General features: G+C 41.2%; 2 protein-coding genes across 2 annotated transcripts in view; one reads left to right on the top strand and one right to left on the bottom strand.

Annotated features, from left to right (window-relative positions):
• Positions 1-1,579: 1,579 nt before the first annotated feature.
• The window catches only part of LOC139403175 (CD209 antigen-like protein E), a gene marked incomplete at its 3' end in the record, with an annotated part of 56,170 nt that continues 38,110 nt past the window's right edge, over positions 1,580-19,639 (bottom strand). Inside the window, 6 exon segments of the mRNA XM_071146879.1 lie at positions 1,580-1,943; positions 2,250-2,350; positions 2,451-2,593; positions 2,713-2,958; positions 3,061-3,162; positions 4,246-4,430. Of these exon segments, the coding sequence (XP_071002980.1) occupies positions 1,802-1,943; positions 2,250-2,350; positions 2,451-2,593; positions 2,713-2,958; positions 3,061-3,162; positions 4,246-4,387 (876 nt within the window). The 5' untranslated portion in view covers positions 4,388-4,430.
• LOC139403177 (ecto-ADP-ribosyltransferase 5-like) lies at positions 17,304-19,119 on the top strand. Its single transcript, XM_071146882.1, has 2 exons — positions 17,304-17,515; positions 18,094-19,119. The coding sequence occupies exons 1-2, from the start codon at positions 17,438-17,440 to the stop codon at positions 18,835-18,837; spliced, it is 822 nt and encodes a 273-aa protein (XP_071002983.1). The 5' UTR covers positions 17,304-17,437; the 3' UTR covers positions 18,838-19,119.

A 19,639-nucleotide genomic window follows, 5' to 3' on the forward strand; every position in this document is an offset into this window, starting at 1 on the left:
ACAAAGCCTGTGCTGGTTGAAAAATATTTTGATGTGGGGCGCCGTCCTCAAACAATTGCATGGCATGCTTTCGCTGTAAAGCCTATTGTAAATCAGACAATGCAGTTAGATTAACAACAATTTAAGCTTTTAACCGTTATACGATACTTGTATGTACCTAAATGTTTAATATCCATAATTTTTATGATTATTTATTTGAAATGCGCACCCTCCAATTTCCCCCGGAAGTTGTCGACAGGTGTCCAGCTAGCGGGATGCTTAGCTTTATGTGATAATCATTCAGGACCAATTCCAACTAATAAAAATAATAACTATATATGTGTGTGTGAGTGAGAGAGAGACTAGATCTTCTGCACAGATTCTGACAGTGAATCTCAGAAAGACCAAAATAATGGTGTTCCAAAAAAAGGTCCAGTTGCCAGAACCACAAATACAAATTCCATCTTGACACAGTTGACCTAGAGCACACAAACAACTATACATACCTTGGCCTAAACATCAGTGCCACAGTTGACTTCGACAAAGCTGTGAATGTTCTGAGAAACAAGGCAAGGAGGGCCTTCTCTGCCATCAAAACGAACATAAAATTCGACATACCAGTTAAGATCTGGTTAAAAAGACTTGAATCAGTTATAGAACCCATTGCCCTTTATGGTTGTGAGGTCTGGGGTCCACTCACCAACCAAGAATTCACAAAACGGGACAAACACCCAATTGAGACAATGCATGCAGAATTCTGCAAAAATATCCTCCTTGTACAACGTAAAACACCAAATAATGCATGCAGAGCAGAATTAAGCCGATACCCGCTAACGATCAAAATCTAGAAATTATCCATTAGAATCTACAACCACCTAAAGCGAAGCAATTCCCAAACTTTCCATAAAGCCATCACCTACAAATAGATTAATCTGGAGAAGGATCCCCTAAGCAAGCTGGTTCTGGGGCTCTGTTCACAAACACAAACAGACCCCACAAAGCTCCAGGACAACAACACAATTAGGCCCAACCAAATCATAAGAAAACAAAAAGATAATTACCTGAGACACAGGAAAGAATTATCAAAAAAACAGAGCAAACCAGAATGCTATTTGGCCCTAAACAGAGAGTACACAGTGGCAGAATACCTGACCACTGTGACTGAACCAAACTTAAGGAAAGCTTTGACTATGTACAGACTCAGTGAGCATAGCCATGCAATTGAGAAAGGCCACCGTAGGCAGACCTGGCTCTCAAGAGAAGACAGGCTATGTGCACACTGCCCAAAAAATGAGGTGGAAACTGAGTTGCACTTTCTAACATCCTGTAAATGTATGACCATATTAGAGACACATTTCCCTCAGATTACACAGATCCACAAAGAATTTGAAAACAAACCAGATTTTGATAAACTCTCATATCTACTGGATGAAATACCACAATGTGCCATCACAGTAGCAAGATGTCTTGTGGCAACAGGTCACACAAGGGCAACTAGTGAAGAACAAACACCATTGTAAATACAACCCATATTTATGTTTATTTATTTTCTCTTTTGTACTTTAATAATTTGCACATTGTTACAACACTGTATATATACATAATATGACATTTGACATGTCTTTATTCTTTTGGAACCTCTGTGAGTGTAATGTTTACTGTTCATTTTTATTGTTTATTTCTCTTCTGTATATTATCTACTTCACTTGCATTGGCAATGTTAGCATGTTTCCCATGCCAATAAAGCCCTTGAATTGAATTGAGATAGAGAGACACAGAGAGAGAGACACAGAGAGAGAGTGTTTGTTACTGTGGGTTATTGTTATACCACTTTCTCACATATCCAGTCATGATATTTGTGACAATTTTCATCATTCCATGTCTTTACAGGGTCATCTTGTCCATAGTATATCTCAACACAGTCCTCTTGCCCATAATCATCAGGCTGTCCTTTCCCCCAGTACCTAAACAACACATAGAACCAGACAGTCAGACACTGTGGTACCAACATTCTCCTCAATTATAGACATAGTCCTATGTTTTAAAGACACACTCTGTAAGATGATCATACCATTATCAAGAATGGGCTATCAACACATTTCGAGTACCTTTTCATATGTAAATATTGCCTGGTTTCTATAATACATCTATAGTTCTCATGAATGACATTCATGAGTGGAAACATACCTTTTTATGAACATGATTGGAAGCAATATATCTTTGTTATTTTTTATCAACTTATCACAAGGTAAAATGGTCAAATCTCTCACCCTGTGGTCAGTGGGGTGCCGTCCACCCACTTCCAGATCCCCTCAGTAACAGAGTCAGTCAGACCAATCCAGGCTCTCAGGTGGAGGTTGAAGAGAAATGTCTGTTGTTGAAAAAGATAAAAAACAAACTTTTTAAATATATTTATAAAAAACTGCACACACATTAGTTTACTGATGAAAAGTATTCTCTCACTCACTCACCTGTTCCTCTCTGCTGTTTATGATCACCAGGTCTGCTCCTCTCCCCTGACAGTCCTGTCTGCTCTCCTCCCAGGTTTTCTTCTCAGTAGACAGGAAGTACAAACTGGAGTCAAAGTATCTCCATCCCTCCTGACAATGCTGCTCTGTTGAAGAGCAAAGGTGAACACATTGAGAAACTTAGCCATTATCTTTATACTCATAAACCCAATGATATATAATTATTGTTGATTTTACTTCTAATTTATCACAGTTTATATATCACCTATCACAAAAAGCTTTAGCTGAATATGGCCTTTCTCTTCAGTCAGGTTGTTGTATCTGGTCTGTAGCTGGTCTCTCTCTTCAGTCAGGTTGTTGTATCTGGTCTGTAGCTGGTCTCTCTCTTCAGTCAGGTTGTTGTATCTGGTCTGTAGCTGGTCTCTCTCTGCAGTTGCGTTAGTCTTATAAAGGGAACAACTCTGTGACAAGTTGTTCCTTTTATCCTCAGAATCTTTGATGGCTCTGTTATCTACAAGGTATAAACACATAGTTACTAGGTAAAACACCAGTTAAATAGGCTTAGTAACCTACACTTCTTACAATTAAGCAATGAACTTGTACACAAACTCACAGTAGACAGACAGGCCTATGATCCCAGCCAGTAGGAGAACACACAGCAGCCCCAGAAACACTGCAGCAACTAGGAAGGGTCTCTTCCCTGAGCTATCAGGCTCTGTGGACACATACAATATACTGTTATATTTTGTGTGTGTGTGTGTGTGTGTTTTACCTGAGTGCTGGTCTCCTGGTCCATTATTTGGAGCAGTGTCTGCTGTCTCTTCTCTCTTGGTGATGGTCTCACCGTCTCTCAGGGTGTCTGCACTGACGTAGATATCCACAATCCTCTCCTCCATCTCACCTGTCAAACTTGACCTTCTTGTTCATATCTGGTTCAGTATAGATGACCTTTGACATCTTTAACAATGCCTGGGTCTTTCTTTCTGTGTAGGTCTACTATACATGAAGTCTCTGCTTCTATAATTAATGTGGTGGTCTTCCAACATGGCCACCAGGAGGCGTCGTACGTCAACTGTAAGACCTCTATACGTTAAGTCTCTGCTTCTAGTGATGTCTCTGTCTCTGAGTCATCTGTGTGTCTCTGTCTGTGTCACTGCTGTAGCTGTTAACTCTAGGGAAGTATCAACAAAATTACACGGGAAGTTGTGGCTATGCTAACACAAAAATGTTTACAAGTTTGAAAATGTGTGTGCTTAGTTGTGTGCGTAGTTGTGTGAGAGATTGTTACAGTGGTTATTGTGAAAGCATTTTCTGCGGCACATTTTAAACCATGTCATGTCTATACAAGGTCATCTTGTCCAGAGTATATCTCAACACAGTCCTCCTGCTCAGGGAACAGGACTTGCTATTTGTGATGATGGACAGGACACCCTCATACCAGGAAGATATAGATCATAGAGGGGAAGTGAAGAAAAAAGGCTAACTGTTAACATAAATTAAATATCATATGTAACAGTCAAACATGAGCATTTGATGTTGTGTTTATATGTAACTTGACAACAAAGACTGACTGTCAAAGATTATTAGAACACACAGCAGCCCCAGTCACACTGCAGCAACTCCAGAGGGTCTCTTCCACCACTGAACATGTACTGAATAACACATTATTAAAGTAAGATATTTAGTTATGTGTATTACTCATCTAGGATTGGGACAAATAAAGGTATAGAAATACTGGGTAATCTCACCTGTTTAATATATTGTGTGTGTGTGTGTGTGTGTGTTCGTGGAATCGTACCTGAAGCAACAATTCCATCTCTTGGACTAGGCTTGAAGGCTCCTACATTGGAATATAATTGGCCATCGATGTTTGTGTTCTTCATAGCATCAGGCTCATCGTTATTAAATCCATCTGGGTTTTCATAGACTCCCTTTGACATCTTAACACACTTGTGGTCAAATACAGTAACTTCTACTTCTAACCTCAACTCTAATGTACGTTTGTAGCTGTGTCTTCTCCCTGCGCTGTTCTGCGTCTGTGACTTTTTAGGTAGTGAAACTCCTTATCAGTCAACCACAGTGGATGACAAATTGTGAAATCAACACAACACTGGCCACCATGTGACTTCCACCAGCCTTAGTTTGATAATATACATTATGTGACTCTATATCATGATATATGATGTATGTGTGAATTCACAGGGTCCCAATTTTTCAAGTTCTAAAATCCTTGTTAATTGACATATGCACTACATATATCCTGACTGAGTTTACTGCAACCCCAGCCTTCACATGGAGAACACATTATGGCTCTCACTCTGTGACTGGAGGTGTAGAGGGGAGTTGCCCTTAGATGCTGATCTTGTTCCGTTTTATATTTATTCCACAAATGGTTAAGGTTGGGATTGGGGGAAAGTAACCTGATCCTAGATCTGTACTTAGGGGAAACTTCCCCCTGTGTTGTGACCGGCCACCAATGGCTATGTAGGGGTCTATGCTCTATCTATGCTGACTGTGAAGAGTTACTCAGAATGAAAAAGCAGAAGATCTGACAATATCTCCATAGTTTCACTTTGACAGATTTAAGAGAAAGAAGAATAAAAACCCTTCACATGTTTTATGATAAAACGTTCATATTTCCACCCTGTCTTTCAAATCAAATCAAATCAAATGTTATTTGTCACATACACATGGTTAGCAGATGTTAATGCGAGTGTAGCGAAATGCTTGTGCTTCTAGTTCCGACAATGCAGCAATAACAGACAAGTAATCTAGCTAACAATTAAAAAACTACTACCTTATACACAAGTGTAAAGGGATAAAGATTATGTACATAAAGATATATGAATGAGTGATGGTACAGAGCGGCATAGGCAAGATGCAGTAGATGGTATCGAGTACAGTATATACATATGAGATGAGTATGTAAACAAAGTGGCATAGTTTAAAGTGGCTAGTGATACATGTATTACATAAAGATGCAGTAGATGATATAGAGTACAGTATATACATATACATATGAGATAAATAATCTAGGGTATGTAAACATTATATTAAGTAGCATTGTTTAAAGTGGCTAGTGATATATTTTACATCAATTCCCATTATTAAAGTGGCTGGAGTTGAGTCGGTGTGTTGGCAGCTGCCCCTCAATGTTAGTGGTGGCTGTTTAACAGTCTGATGGCCTTGAGATAGAAGCTGTTTTTCAGTCTCTCGGTCCCAGCTTTGATGCACATGTACTGACCTCACCTTCTGGACGATAGCGGGGTGAACAGGCAGTGGCTCGGGTGGTTGTTGTCCTTGATGATCTTTATGGCCTTCCTGTGACATCGGGTGGTGTAGACAGACAGGCCTAGGTGTCCTGGAGGGCAGGTAGTTTGCCCCCGGTGATGCGTTGTGCAGACCTCACTACCCTCAGGAGAGCCTTACGGTTGTGGTCGGAGCAGTTGCCGTACCAGGCGGTGATACAGCCCGACAGGATGCTCTCGATTGTGCATCTGTAGAAGTTTGTGAGTGCTTTTGGTGACAAGCTGAATTTCTTCAGCCTTCTTCACGATGCTGTCTGTGTGGGTGGACCAATTCAGTTTGTCTGTGATGTGTACGCCGAGGAACTTAACTGACTACCCTCTTCACTACTGTTCCATCGATGTGGATAGGGGGATGTTCCCTCTGCTGTTTCCTGAAGTCCACAATCATCTCCTTAGTTTTGTTGATGTTGAGTGTGAGGTTATTTTCCTGACACCACACTCCGAGGGCCCTCACCTCCTCCCTGTAGGCCGTCTCGTCGTTGTTGGTAATCAAGCCTACCACTGTTGTGTCGTACGCAAACCTGATGATTGAGTTGGAGGCGTGCGTGGCCACGCAGTCGTGGGTGAACAGTGGGTCTGGCGACGAATATGTAGCGAGGGCGAGCCGACTAGAGCATACATGTCGCAGTGGTGGGTGGTATAAGGTGATTTGGTAACAAAATGGATGGCACTGTGATAGACTGCATCCAGTTTGCTGAGCAGAGTATTGGAAGCTATTTTGTACATGACATCGCCAAAGTCGAGGATCGGTAGGATAGTTAGTTTTACTAGGGTAAGTTTGGCGGCGTTAGTGAAGGAGGCTTTGTTGCGAAATAGAAAGCCAATTTCTAGATTTGATTTTGGATTGTAGATGAGTCTGGAAGGAGAGTTTACAGTCTAACCAGACACCTAGGTATTTATAGTTGTCCACATATTCCAGGTCGGAACCGTCCATGGTGGTGATGCTATTCGGGCGGGCGGGTGCGGGCAGCGAACGGTTGAAAAGCATGCATTTGGTTTTACTAGTGTTTAAGAGAAGTTGGAGGCCACGGAAGGAGTGTTGTATGGCATTGAAGTTCGTTTGGAGGTTAGTTAGCACAGTGTCCAAGGAAGGGTCAGAAGTATGCAGAATAGTGTTGTCTGTGTAGAGCAAGAGCAGCAACATTGATATATACAGAGAAAAGAGGCGGCCCGAGAATTGAACCCTGTTGTACCTCCATAGGGACTGCCAGAGGTCCGGACAACATGCCCTCCGATTTGACACACTGAACTCTTTCTGCAAAGTAGTTGGTGAATCAGGCGAGGCAGTCATTAGAAAAACCAAGGCTATTGAGTCTGCAGATAAGAATACAGGGATTGACAGAGTCGAAAGCCTTGGCCAGGTCGATGAAGACAGCTGCACAGTATTGTCTTTTATCGATGGCAGTTATGATATCGTTTAGTAAATTTTTTATTTGTATCTTTATTGAACTATGCAAGTCAGTTATTAAGAACAAATTCTTATTTTTAATGACGGCCTAGGAACAGTGGGTTAACTACCTTGTTCAGGGGCTGAGCGACAGATCTTTATCTTGTCAGCTCAGGGATTTGAACTTGCAACCTTTCGGTTATTAGCTCAACGCTCTAACCACTAGGCTGCCCCATTGAGCGTAGCTGAGGTGCACCCGTGACCGGCTCGGAAACAGGATTGCACAGCGGAGAAGGTACGGTGAGATTCGAAATGGTCATTGATCTGTTTATTAACTTGGCTTTCGAAGACTTTAGATGGGCAGGATCGATATAGGTCTGTAACAGTTTGCTTCTATGGTGTCACCCCCTTTGAAGAGGGTGATGACCACGGCAGCTTTCCAATCTTTAGGGATCTTGGACGATACGAAAGAGAGGTTGAACAGGCTGGTAATAGGGGTTGCAACAATGGCGGCGGATAGTTTTAGAAAGAGAGGGTCCAGATTGTCTATCCCAGCTGATTTGTAGGGGTCCAGATTTTGCAGCTCTTTCAGAACATCAGCTGACTGGATTTGGGAGAAGGAGAAATGGGGAAGGCTTGAGCGAGTTGTTGTGGGAGGTGCAGTGCTGTTGACCAGGGTAGGGGTAGCTAGATGGCAAGCATGGCCAGCGGTAGAAAAATTCTTATTGAAATTCTCAATTATAGTGGATTTATCGGTGGTGACAGTGTTTCCTATCTTCAGTGCAGTGGGCAGCTGGGAGGAGGTGTTCTTATTCTCCATGGACTTTACAGTGTCCCAGAATTTTTTGAGTTTGTGTTGCAGGAAGCACATTTTTGCTTGAAAAAGCTAGCCTTGGCTTTTCTACCTGCCTGTGTATATTGGTTTCTAGCTTCCCTGAAAAGTTGCATATCATGGGGGCTGTTCGATGCTAATGCAGAACGCCATAGGACGTTTTTGTTTTGGTTTAAACCTCTAGAGGATAGGGGAGACGCTACGTCTCAAGTGGCCAATTTCCAGGGGAAATGCAGAGCGCCAGATTCAAATTAAATGCTATAAAATTCAAACTTTCATTAAATCACACATATAAGATACTCAGTTAAAGCTACACTCGTTGTGAATCCAGCCAACATGTCAGATTTTTAAAATGCTTTTCGGCGAAAGCATATGAAGCTATTATCTGATAGCCTGCAGCCATCCTCACCAGCAGTAAACAATGGAGCTAGCGTAGCAGGCGCTACACAAAACGCTGAAATAAAATATAAAATATGCATTACCTTTGACGAGATTATTTTGTTTGCACTCCAATATGTCCCATAAACATCACAATTGGTCCTTTTGTACGATTAATTCTGTCCATACATATCGGAAATGTCCATTTATAAAGCCCGTTTGATCCATAAAAAAACTGCTTAGAAAAACTCAACGTCACTACAAAATATTTCAAAAGTTGCCTATTGTAGACGGGGCAATCTGTATTCAATACATGAACAAAAATAAAAAAACTCTGCTCTTCACGTCTTGTGCAACTCACAAAAGTGCCCCCCGTTCTGAGTTGGCCTACTTCCTGCTAAGACAAAGAAATAACCTCAGCCATATTCCAAACACTGGCGACATCGTGTGGAAGATGTAGGAACTGAAAGTATGTTCCTATTACATTTCCAATGGCAAAGACAATATAACGAAGAGAGATGGGAGAAAAAAATAAATAATTCTGAATAGTTAGTTCTCTGGATTTTGCCTGCTACATAAGTTATGTTATAATCACAGACATGATTCAAACAGTTTTAGAAACTTCAGAGTGTTTTCTATCCAAATCTATGAATAATATGCATATCTTATATTCTTGGCATGAGTAGCAGGAAGTTGAAATTGGGCATGCTATTTATCCAAAAGTGAAAATTCTGCTCCCTAGCTTTAAGAGGTTTTAAGGGCAGTCAGGTCTGGAGAGAACCAAGGGCTCTATCTGTTCCTGGTTCTACATTTCTTGAATGGGGCATGCTTATTTAAGATGGTGAGGAAGGCAATTAAAAAAAATAACCAGGCATCCTCTAATGACGGGATGAGATCAATATCCTTCCAAGATACCCCGGCCAGGTCGATTAGAAAGGCCTGCTCGCTGAAGTGTTTCAGGGAGTGTTTGACAGTGATGAGTGGAGGTTGTTTGACCGCTGACCCATTACGAATGCAGGCAATGAGGCAGTGATCGCTGAGATCTTGGTTAAAAACAGCAGAGGTGTATTTAGAGGGCAAATTGGTTAGGATGATATCTATGAGGTTGCCCGTGTTCACGGCTTTGGGGTGGTACCTGTTAGGTTCATTGATCATTTGTGTGAGATTGAGGGCATCAAGCTTAGATTGTAGGATGGCTGGGGTGTTAAGCATGTTCCAGTTTAGGTCACCTAGCAGCACGAGCTCTGAAGATAGATGGTGGGCAATCAGTTCACATATGTTGTCCAGAGCACAGCTGGGGGCAGAGGGTGGTCTATAGCAGGCGGCAACAGTGAGAGACTTGTTTTTAGAGAGGTGGATTTTTAAAAGTAGAAGTTCAAATTGTTTGGGTACAGACCTGGATAGTGGGACAGAACTCTTCAGGCTATCTTTGCAGTAGATTGCAACACCGCCCCCTTTGGCCGTTCTATCTTGTCTGAAAATGTTGTAGTTAGGGATGAAAATTTCAGAATTTTTGGTGGTCTTCCTAAGCCAGGATTCAGACACGGCTAGAACATCCGGGTTGGCAGAGTGTGCTAAAGCAGTGAATAAAACATCACCAGAGGAACAGAGAAGGAGTAGGATAAGGGCACGGCTAAAAGCTAAGTGAATTAGTCGTCTAGAATGTCTGGAACAGAGAGTAAAAGGAGGTTTCTGGGGGCGATAAAATTGCTTCAAGGTATAATGTACAGACAAAGGTATGGTAGGATGTGAATACAGTGGAGGTAAACCTAGGTATTAAGTGATGATGAGAGAGATATTGTCTCTAGAAACATAATTGAAACCAGGTGATGTCATCGCATGTGTGGGTGGTGGAACTGAAAGGTTGGATAAGGTATAATGAGCAGGGCTAGAGGCTCTACATTGAAATAAGCCAATAAACACTAACCAGAACAGCAATGGCCAAGGCATATTGACATTAAGGAGAGGCATGCTTAGTCGAATGATCATAAGGGTCCAATGAGTGGTGAGGTTGGTTGGGGTCACGGCGATTCAAACAGCTAGCTAGGCCATCGGTAGCAAGCTAGCATAGGATGGAGGTCTGTTTTTAGCCACCTCATGCGTTTCCGTCGGTAGATTAGTGGGGTTCTGTGTGGTAGAGGGGATCGATCCAAATTAGCAAAAATAGATATAGTTATAGTGACCCAAGAAAAATTGTCAGATCTATTCAGATAGCAGCTGATAAGACAGCTAATGATTAGCGGGCCGCAGATGGGCGTTCAGGTAACGTCGCAACGGAGGGGCCAGTTGGATAACTCCCTCGGGAAGATAACGTCGGTAGCCAGTCGTGAAGGCCCGGTGGGGCTCCGCATTGGCAGTAAAACGGGTCCGGATAGGTGATTGGTGCCCAGGAGTGGCTGATGGAGCTCTTCAGCTGGCTAGCTCCGGAATAATTGATGTTTGCTCCAGGATCGACGTAAGCCAATAGTCATACGGATAGCAGCTAGCTAGCTGCGAGATTCAGGTATAAATGTCCAGAGCTTGCGGTTGAAATCCGGGGATATGAAGAGAAAAATAGGTCCGGTATGTTCCGGTCCGAGTCGCGCCGTACAAAACTGGCAATAGATTTTCAAGCTAAAGGATAGCTGATGACCACAAACCGTGGTTAGTTGAATACTAAACTGGCTAGCTTCTGGTTAGCTTCTGGCTAGCGTCTGGTTAGCTTCTGGCTAGCTTCTATTGTGGATTTCAGATATGAGGTAAATAATACTTTTTTTTCAATTGGTGAGGCAGGTTGCAGGAGAGTGTTTTGAAGTTGAGTGTTTGGAAATGAAAATATATAAAATATATGTGAAGAAAGGTGTAAATATATATATATATATATATATATATATATATATATATATATATATGGGACACGACAAGACGAGGGCAGAGGACATCTGACTGCTATAATGTATAAGTATAACAGAACTGATTTGGCAGGCGAAAACCCGAGGACCAAGTTTTTTTCTGTTGACCTTCCAGCCAATTCCAAGCTTAAGCTATTGAAATCAAAGACTTCTTCCTCCCAAATTAAAGTTCCTATGGCTTCCACTAGATGTCAACAGTCTTTATACATGGTTTCAGGCTTGTATTCTGAAAAGCCAACGAGGAATAGTTAGGAAGTCCTAATGCAAAAATAGTGTTGTTTTTTCCTTTCCTATTGAAAATTGTTCACTCCGTATGAAATATTATCATTTATTTAGATATTAGAGTACCTAATAATGAATTAGAAACGTTGTTTGATTTTTTGGATAAACTTTACTGGTAACTTTTGGAAATCCTATGTCTGCATTCTGAACGGGTGGATTACTGAACTCAATGACGCCTACTAAATGGACCATTTGGGATATAAAGAAGGACTTTATCGAACAAAACGATCATTCATTGTGTTCCTGGGACTCTTGTGATTGCGATCAGAGGAAGATCTTCAAAGTTAAGTGACTTTTTTATCGCTATTTGTGATTTTGTGACGCCTGTGCTTGTTTGGATAATATGCTGTTGTGGGGCGCTGACCTCAGATAATCGAATGCTGTGCTTTCGCCGTAAAGCCTTTTTGAAATCGGAAGATGCGGTTAGATTGCCAAGCTAAAGCATCATGCATGACACTTGTTTTATCAAGAAGGTTTAATATTATGTTTTCTGTATTTTGAATTTGGCACTCTGCAATTTCACCGGATGTTGTTGAGGTGGGTCGCTAGTGGGACCACCACCATATTGTATGTTTCGTTTATTACTCTTAGAATTAGAACCTAACAATATACGTTTGATCATATCTACCCCTGTACACCCATATTTTATTTATTTATCTCTCCCACTCTCTCTCTCTCTGTCTCTCTGTCTCTCTCTCTGTCGCTCTCTGTGTCTCTGTCGCTTTCTGTGTCTCTGTCGCTCTGTCTCTCTCTGTCGCTCTCTGTCGCTCTCTCACCTGTTCCTTATTGCTGTTTATGATCACCAGGTCTGCTCCTATTGCCAGACAGTCCTGCCTGCTGTCCTTCCATACCTCTTCCAGGTTTTAGTCTCAGTAGACAGGAAATGCCAACTGGATTCAATCTTCTGCCAGCCTTCAGGACACGTTTGTTCTAGAAGATGATTGACATTACTTTCCTTCAAGTTATCACACTGTACACTTAAAACCTCTTAGGGATCCCTTACCGCTCAAATTTATTAACGGGACAGATTTGACAACATCCGGTGAAATTAACTTCTTGTTCATTTCGCTTGACGGCGAAAGTACATCATGCGATTATCTGAGGACAGCGCCCAGAAAAGTACACAAAAGTATTAAAAACATTTTCAAACAAGGTAGATGCGCCACGAACGTCAGAAATAGCGATAAAATAAATAGCTTACCTTTGAAGCTCTTCTTCTGTTGGCACTCCAAAAAGTCCCAGCTATATCACAAATGGTCGATTTGTTTGATAAAGTCCTTCTTTATATCCCCAAAAACTCAGTTTAGCTGGCACGCTTCATTCAATAATCCACCGGTTTCCCTCATTCAAAATGGATTCAAAATGAATCCCAAACGTTACCAATAAACTTCTTCAAACAAGTCAAACAACGTTTGTAATCAAACCTCAGGTACCCTAATATGTTAATAAACGATACAATTTAAGATGGAGAATATTTATTGTCATAACCGGAGGTAAACAACAAAGTACGCGCATTCACAGGAACGCGTAACAAACACTACAGCTAAAATGGGATCCACTTAGAAAAACTACAAAATCTAGCAAATTTTTCAAAAACAAGCCTGAAACTCTTTCTAAAGACTGTTGACATCTAGTGGAAGCACTAGGAACTGCAATCCGGGAGGTCTTCCCTTCATATTAAAAAAGACACCCATTGGAATCTGGATGGTTTGTCCTCGGGTTTTCGCTTGCCATATCAGTTGTGTTATACTCACATATATTATTTTAACAGTTTTGGAAACTTTAGAGTGGTTTCTATCCAATACTACCATGCATATGCATAACCTAGCTTCTGGGCCTGAGTAACAGGCAGTTTAAAACTAAAACTGTTTGAATGACGTCTGTGAGTATAACAGAACTCATATGACAGGCAAAAACCTGAGAAAAAATCCAAACAGGAAGTGGGTAATCTGAGGTTTGTAGTTTTTCAACTCAGCCCTTATTGAAGTGGGATATTGGTCAAGTTGCACTTCCCAAGGCTTCCACTAGATGTCAGCAGTTTTTAGAACCTTGTCTGGTGCTTCTACTATAAAGGCGGGCTGAATGAGAGGGGAATGAGTCAGCTGTCTGGCAGTGTGCCTTGGGCTCCTAACGCGCGGTCACGAGAGAGTTAGCTCTCGTTCCATTGCTTTTCTACAGATAATGGAACATTATTGAACATTTATTATTAAAACATCCTGAAGATTGATTCTATACTTAGTTTGATATGTTTCTATGACCAGTAATATAGCTTTTTTGGAATTTTCGTCCAACCTTTCCGCTGGAAGTTGTTTACCAAACGCCCTAACAAAAGGAGGGATATGGACATAAATGATGAACTTGATCGAACAAATCAAACATTTATTGTGGATTCCTGGGAGTGCATTCTGATGAAGATCATCAAAGGTAAGTTAATATTTATAATGCTATTTCTAACTAATGTTCACTGCGCAACATGGCAGATATGTATTTTGGCTGGTTTATGCTCTGAGCTCCGTACTCAGATTATTGCATGGTATGCTTTTTCCGTAAAGTTTTTTTGAAATCTGACACAGCGGTTGCATTAAGGAGAAGTTTATCTGCATAAGTTCCATGCATAACACTTGTATTTTCATCAACATTTATAAAGAGTATTTCTGTAAATTGATGTGGCTCTGCAAAATCACGGCATGTTTTGGAACTGCCAGATGGTTAATAAAACACACCAAAGAGAATAAAATCATACCAGCAACACAGCTTTTCTGCATGCTGTCAAATTATGACATTTTGTGTTGTATTGTAGATTATATTGTAACCCTTGGTTTCCCCATCCATTGTTGCTCCCTCCCACAAATGCTGGAAATATTCAGTAATAAAACATTAGCAGAACTTTGCCAACTTTCTGATTGTCAGATCTGTCCTGTTCTAATTGTTACATACATTGTTTGTTAACATTTCTTCTGCCAGTGAATTGGCATGTGTGCATTGCAGCTTTTGTTAAAACCAATAAAGAAAAGCATTCAGCAAATATGACATCTCCTGTCCTATTTATCCACTTCCTGTACATCTGTTATAAAGATATCAATTTCAGCTCACTTGAAGAAAATGAGTTTGTTCTTAGTTTTATAGTTAGAAAAGGCTACAAAGATATTTATATTTAAACTAAAATTCAAAGTTTGACAAAGATGAAGAAATAATCGTAGAAATAAATGACACTTATTAATGGCTTCAAAATAAACTTGATGGAGAGCAGTAGCAGGGTCAGTAGTTTCATATGTCTGTGAGGTCAGAGCCCTGTACTGCTCAATCTATCAACCACAATAAGTAGAGTTCCTGCGGCACTCCAGGACCAGGGTTCCATATTACACTGTAGGTGCAGTACTTTCAAACCCTCTCCTTAGGGACCACTAGACAGGCACATCTTCCTCAATTAGTCAAGGGGTTGATGGTTATTAGACTGAATCAGGTGTGTCAGATTAGGACTAAAACTAAAATGTGAAATGTCTGATGGTCCCTGAGGAGAGGGTTGGGAAACCCTGGACTGGAGGCCTCAATCTTCACTTTAGTGCTGTTTTCCATTATTCTGGGTGATTAATTTATTAGAGCTTTAAGGGTCTTTCTGTACTGTTCCTTTATTTAGTATCAGCAGTGGTGTTGGTCATGTTCCCTCGTAGATCAGTATGAAAGAAGTGTGAACAAACAATTCTCAGAAGCCATGTGGTGTTGCCTCCCTCACTTTAAAAATGTTTACATATCTTGCATTACTCATCTCATATGTATATACTGTATCTTAGTCTATGCTGCTCTGACATAGCTCATCCAAAAATGTATATATTCTTAAGTCCATTCCTTTACTTTGGATTTGTGTGTATTGTTGTGAAATTGTTATATACTACTGCACTGTTGGCGCTAGAAACACAAGCATTTCGCTACACCCACAATCACATCTGGAAAACAGGTATGTGACCAATACAATTTGATTTGATTTTCTATTGATCTGTGCAAACTCACATCGCTCTACACAGTTATGGCTGTTGGATTATGTGCTGTCTATAGTGGCTGGACACAGCATAAACTTGACACATTCATCAACTATGTTCACAATCACTAAGGTCACATCCCAACAGTCTCAACCTGCTACCTTCCTTTCCCTGTCTCCTTTCCTTTTGTTACCACCGCAGATCTGAAAGACCTCACCATATGAATGCAATGTGATGGAACTCTGTCAACCTACCAGGTCTCTCACATCTCAGTCATAACAAAGGAATGGAACTCTATCAACCTACCAGGTCTCTCACATCTCAGTCATAACAAAGGAATGGAATCCTGTCAACCTACCAGGTCTCTCACATCTCAGTCTTAACAAAGGAATATAACTCTGTCAACCTACCAGGCCTCTCACATCTCAGTCATAACAAAGGGATAGAACTCTATCAACCTACCAGGTCTCTCACATCTCAGTCATAACAAAGGAATATAACTCTGTCAACCTACCAGGTCTCTCACATCTCAGTCATAACAAAGGAATGGAATCCTGTCAACCTACCAGGTCTCTCACATCTCAGTCATAACAAAGGAATATAACTCTATCAACCTACCAGGTCTCTCACATCTCAGTCATAACAAAGGAATATAACTCTGTCAACCTACCAGGTCTCTCACATCTCAGTCATAACAAAGGAAAGGAAACAACCATAACCAGCATTATTAGAATATTGGGATACTGTCTCAATCATACCCTGGACACTGGCAGGAGAGACCACTGAATCCAAACACACACTAATGTACCCAAAGGCCTTCAGGGCAGTGTTTCCCAAACTCAGTCCTCTGGAGCCAAAGGAGTGCACTTTTAGTTTTTTGCCTGAACTCACCACAACTGTTTCACATGATCAAAGTTTACTGATTAGTTGAACCAGCTGTGTAGAGGACAAAACCACCCTTTGGGGCCCGTGGGCTGAGTTTGGGAAACCCTGCTTTAGTTATTTGACATGGTTCATTCTGCACAGCAGCCAGAAGAGGGCAGTATTTATCTCCACCAGCCAAAGGAAGTATTGGCAGACAAAACTCTGGAATAACTTATTTCTGGAGTGCTGCAGGTACTGCAGGATTTTCTCACAACTACAGACCACACTGAGCTACTTAGCTAACTGATCAGTTCAGTGATTGCCTAAATTCAACACACCTGGTCTTCCAGGTCGGTTAAATGACAAAACGGGAAGTGCCTGCAGCACTCCAGGACCAGGGTTCCATACTGCACTGTACAGTAGTTGCAGTACTTCCCAACCCTGTCCGCTGGGTTCGCCAGACAGGCACACCTGCATCAATTAGTCAAGGGGTTGATGGTTAGTAGACTGAATCAGGTTTGCCAGTTTAGTGCTAAAACCAAAATGTGAAATGTCTGATGGTCCATGAGAAGAGGGTTGGGAAACCCTGGACTGGGGGCCTCTATCTTCACTTTAGTGCTGCTTTCCATTATTCTGGGTTATTGATTTAATAGTGGTATATTGGCTATTAGTATTCTAGACCTGAATCAGTCCCTGCTTAGAGGAGAAGGATGATGATGAGGTTTAATAAGGGTGTCTCTGTACTGTTACCATGGGAAACCTTTTCTCAGTATCAGCAGTGGTGTTGCTGTTAGTCATGTTCACACGTAGATCAGCATGGAGGAAGTGTGAACAAACAATTCTCAGAAGTCATTTGGTGTGTGTGCGTGCGTGTGTGCGTTTACTGTGCTATGGTGTTTGAGGGGTACTTGTGCCTGTTCTCAGCATGAGAGGCGGTATTGTGAAAGTAACCACAAGAGCACTGGTATTAAAAGGCCCCCTGAAAGTTTAACATTTGAATACTGATTCTGTATCTTAAAAGACAATTCATCTCCATTACAAGTTGCCATTGGACCAATACATTTTGACACCATGGCAAGATACAAGAACCTAACCTTTACTCTGATGTATTTAGTCCAGGCTTGGATTTTGGGTGTGGACTCCAAGATGGTAAGATGCTACACTATTTTGAGAGAGAGTGAAAGAGCAAAATAACAGGCACAATTTTAGTGTGGACAAAGTTAAGTGTCAAGGGACTCGTCTGAAAGTAACAGATACCGGTTTAAAAAATGAATTGAAGTATGAAGGTAGTTTTGTGCCTACCCCAAAAAGGCGTTATATATGTGTAAAGAAACATATACACATTTCCTGAGTTTTCTTATATCTCCTAGCTTTAGGACCGACACTTCAAAACCTTGTTTTTCCGGATTCATTTTTTACTGCTTTCTGCCATTGATGAATGTGTTATCCAATGTGTTTCTTTAGGGTTAAAAGGAAAGGCCAACATTCCTTCATCATATTACTATTTATTATATTTTTTTTGAGACCTAAAGGGGTCTTAAATTCAAAATCAAATAGCTAAATGATCCATAGTATGACCATCTTAAAACAATTCTATGTCAACTCAGCACCTCTCACCCACCCCCAACGATAACTAACAGACTTACAGCTGTCCTCCATCATAATAATATTATCTGCATTTTCTTGTTTCACACCTGTTTCTCCATTTCTCTCTCAAATCACTAAAGGTCAGTCTCCCTCTGCGTGATCCAAAATCCAACTTCCCCTTAGACATGGCTCCAGACTCTGTTGATGACTCCTACAAGGGCTGTGAGGAGAAGATGCTCAGGAAGGTGCATGACTATTACCTGCCAAAAGAGAGAGGAGAGAACAAAGATTTCGACCAGGCTTGGACCGCTGCTGAGGACCATTACAAAGAAAAAGGAAAACTGTCTAAAAACTATTCCCTGGCAATCCAGGTGTATGTGAATGCAACATCCAACGTTTACAAGTCATTCAACGCTGCCACTCGTACCCAAAAGGAGAGCTACACCACAACATTCCAGTACCACTCCCTGCACTTCCTTCTGACCAATGCCTTACGAATCCTGAACAACAATTTTGGGAAATGCTTTATTAGGCATTTCCATACCTTCCGAGGAACCAATGTGACTTTCTTCTCTGACCGAAAAACTACAATGCGATTTGGACAGTTCACCTCGAGCTCTTTAGACAAGAAAATTGCTAAAGGCTTTGGAACTAAATCCTGTTTTGAGATCGCTACCTACTTTGGTGCCCCACTGGGGAAGTACTCTCAGCTACCACATGAGAAAGAAGTACTGATTCCCCCCTACGAGGTGTTCAAAATCACCAAGGTGATGAGGAGAAAAGACCAGAAAGACCTCTGGTGTGACGTCGTCTACAAACTGCAGAGTACTGAGAAAGGAAAGAGTGACCTGAAATGCCAGATGATTAATAAAACACTCCAATGAGAATAAAATCAAACCAGCAACACAAGTTTTCTGCTTTCAATCAAATATGACATGCAGATTTTATTTTCAACCCCCAGCATCCCCATCCATCATCGCTCCCGCCTACAAATGCAGGAAATATTCAGTAATAAAAGCAGTACTTTCCCAACTTTCAGATTGTCAGGCCAGTCCTGTAATAAATGCTAAACACATTGTTTGTTATATCTTCTGCCAGTGAATTGGCATTTGTTGTCATGTGCATTGCAGCTTTTGTTAAAACCAATAAAGAAAAGCCTTCAGCAATATGACATCTCCTGTCCTATTTATCCACCACCTGTAAGGGTCTGGGTGTAGCTGGTGCAGATGAGTCAGGCGCAGGACAGCAGAGCTGAGTAATAAAAGTAACTTTACTCAACATTACCAAATACATGTAGATATACCAAGCCCACACAAAGGACCGAAATACACAAAACAAACACGCACAAAAACCATGGGGAAAACAGAGGGTTAAACAGTGAACACGTTATTGGGGAATTGAAACCAGGTGTGTAAAACAAAGACAAAACAAATGGAAAATGAAAAGTGGATCGGCGACGTCGACAGCTGAAAGCCGCCCGAACAAGGAGATGGACCGACTTCGGCGGAAGTCGTGACACTGCCTGTACATCTGCTATAAAGATATCAATGTCAGCTCACTTGAAGTAAATGTGTTTGTTCTCAGATATAATTAGAAGTGGCTACAAAGATATTTATAGATTCCCTATTTAGATTAAAAGAAAGATTAGGGAGGGAGGGAGGGAGATCAGTAGCAGGGTTAGATGTT

This window comes from Oncorhynchus clarkii, unplaced genomic scaffold, assembly GCF_045791955.1.
Source record: "Oncorhynchus clarkii lewisi isolate Uvic-CL-2024 unplaced genomic scaffold, UVic_Ocla_1.0 unplaced_contig_9919_pilon_pilon, whole genome shotgun sequence".
Lineage (NCBI taxonomy): Eukaryota > Metazoa > Chordata > Actinopteri > Salmoniformes > Salmonidae > Oncorhynchus > Oncorhynchus clarkii.